Source organism: Eimeria mitis, genomic scaffold (genome assembly GCF_000499745.2).
Source record: "Eimeria mitis Houghton genomic scaffold, Emh_scaff9410, whole genome shotgun sequence".
NCBI classification, from domain to species: Eukaryota; Apicomplexa; class Conoidasida; order Eucoccidiorida; family Eimeriidae; genus Eimeria; species Eimeria mitis.
Genome location: NW_024016720.1, coordinates 136 through 1,522, shown reverse-complemented (window position 1 = coordinate 1,522; position 1,387 = coordinate 136). Strand labels below are relative to the sequence as shown.

Sequence of the window (1,387 nt, the reverse complement as noted above, 5' to 3'; positions counted from 1 at the left end):
AGGAGTTGGTTTTGTGTGGGGTGTACGCAACTCCCGAGGTGGAGGCAGAGCGGCAGAAGACAGTGGATTTTATCCTGGAGATGGGACACCAGGCTTTGGGACGACCAGATATTGCTGCCGAGCAATGCAATGATGATAGCACACGGAAGGGAATGTTAATGCTCCTGCAGCGATGTAGGACTCCTCGACCAGAGTCAAACCCTTCGGAGCTGGCTGTGGAGGCAAGCATTTGCGCGTATAGAATTTCGCGGTGTTATAAGGCTCTAGGGGAGCTGCAGCCTTGGGTAGGAAATTCCCTTCCGATACCAGAACAGGTAAGCAAGCAAGCCCTCAGAGTGTTTGCGTATATACAAAACGCTGGAAGATGCAGGCTCAAAGGAGACGTGGCTGCGAGCTCCTGGGTGGAGGAGATGCAAACCGCGGCTGATTATTCCGGGCTTCTCCCAAGCGCTTACAGAGGTAATCGATTCACGTACCGGATGTCATTCCACGAGGAGATGAAAAAAAATAAGCAACGTTACAGGCGGGATGCAAGAGGACTTCGTCGCAGCGTCGAAGAGGCTTTGAGCAATCAACGGCTGGAACAGCGCATGCACGTGCAGCGCCACGAGCTGGAGCTGCGGCAACGGCAGGGCCCAAAACCGAAGCCCCAGCAACAGCATCCTTTCGCCAGCCAGGTGCCCGAGACCATTGCTGGACCTAGCTCCATCATCCGACCTGCGGGGCAACCGGCCACTCCCGGAGCCGGTTCAGCCATAATGACTTCGCGCCCTTCTCAGCCCCCTCCTGCCCCTTGCGAGGGAACTGCGCCAGCAGGAGCGGCCTCTTCGCTGAGAGCGCCGTTACTTCAGCACGTTCAGCCTCCACACAGCGAGCCGCAGCAGCGTACTCCCACCGCTCATCCAAGGCACGCGGGTCAGCCCCCTCACCTCTTTGCTCCAAGTTGGGGCACGATGCAACAAGAGACGAAGGACGAACAGCAAACCTCGTTCGAGCATGTCGCAGCAAAGTCTGGTCTTCGAGCAGAGGCACCTTCCTTCATACCGAGAGGCTCAACACACACGGGCGCGCAGCAGCACACACCGCGTACCGCATCTGGTACCGGGGATGGTTGGCGGCTCGTCCCACCACCTCCTGGCTTTGCGTCCTCGTGGCGACCCGTACGTCCATCTGCCACTGGGCAGAGCGGGTTTCCGTTGGCTCGTCCGCCACGTATGCCTACTCAGAACGAGATTGGGCACGCGGAAACGATGGCGCCAATGCACTGGTCTCCACCTGACAGCAGTGCGCCTCTTCTTCATCTTCGCGCTCCCCCCCAACAAATGCGTGAACCTTCTGTCGCCGACCCATATCAACCTACTGAAGGACCGACGCTCCGGTTCCCCAG

At 58.5% G+C, this 1,387-nt stretch overlaps 1 protein-coding gene across 1 annotated transcript; it reads right to left on the bottom strand.

Annotated features, from left to right (window-relative positions):
- Positions 1-708: 708 nt before the first annotated feature.
- On the bottom strand, positions 709-1,170 carry EMH_0097140 (uncharacterized protein; the record flags this gene model as incomplete). Its single annotated transcript, XM_038023269.1, has 2 exons — positions 709-985; positions 1,091-1,170. 2 exons carry the CDS (start codon positions 1,168-1,170, stop codon positions 709-711), a joined length of 357 nt encoding a protein of 118 aa, XP_037879123.1.
- Positions 1,171-1,387: the final 217 nt, after the last annotated feature.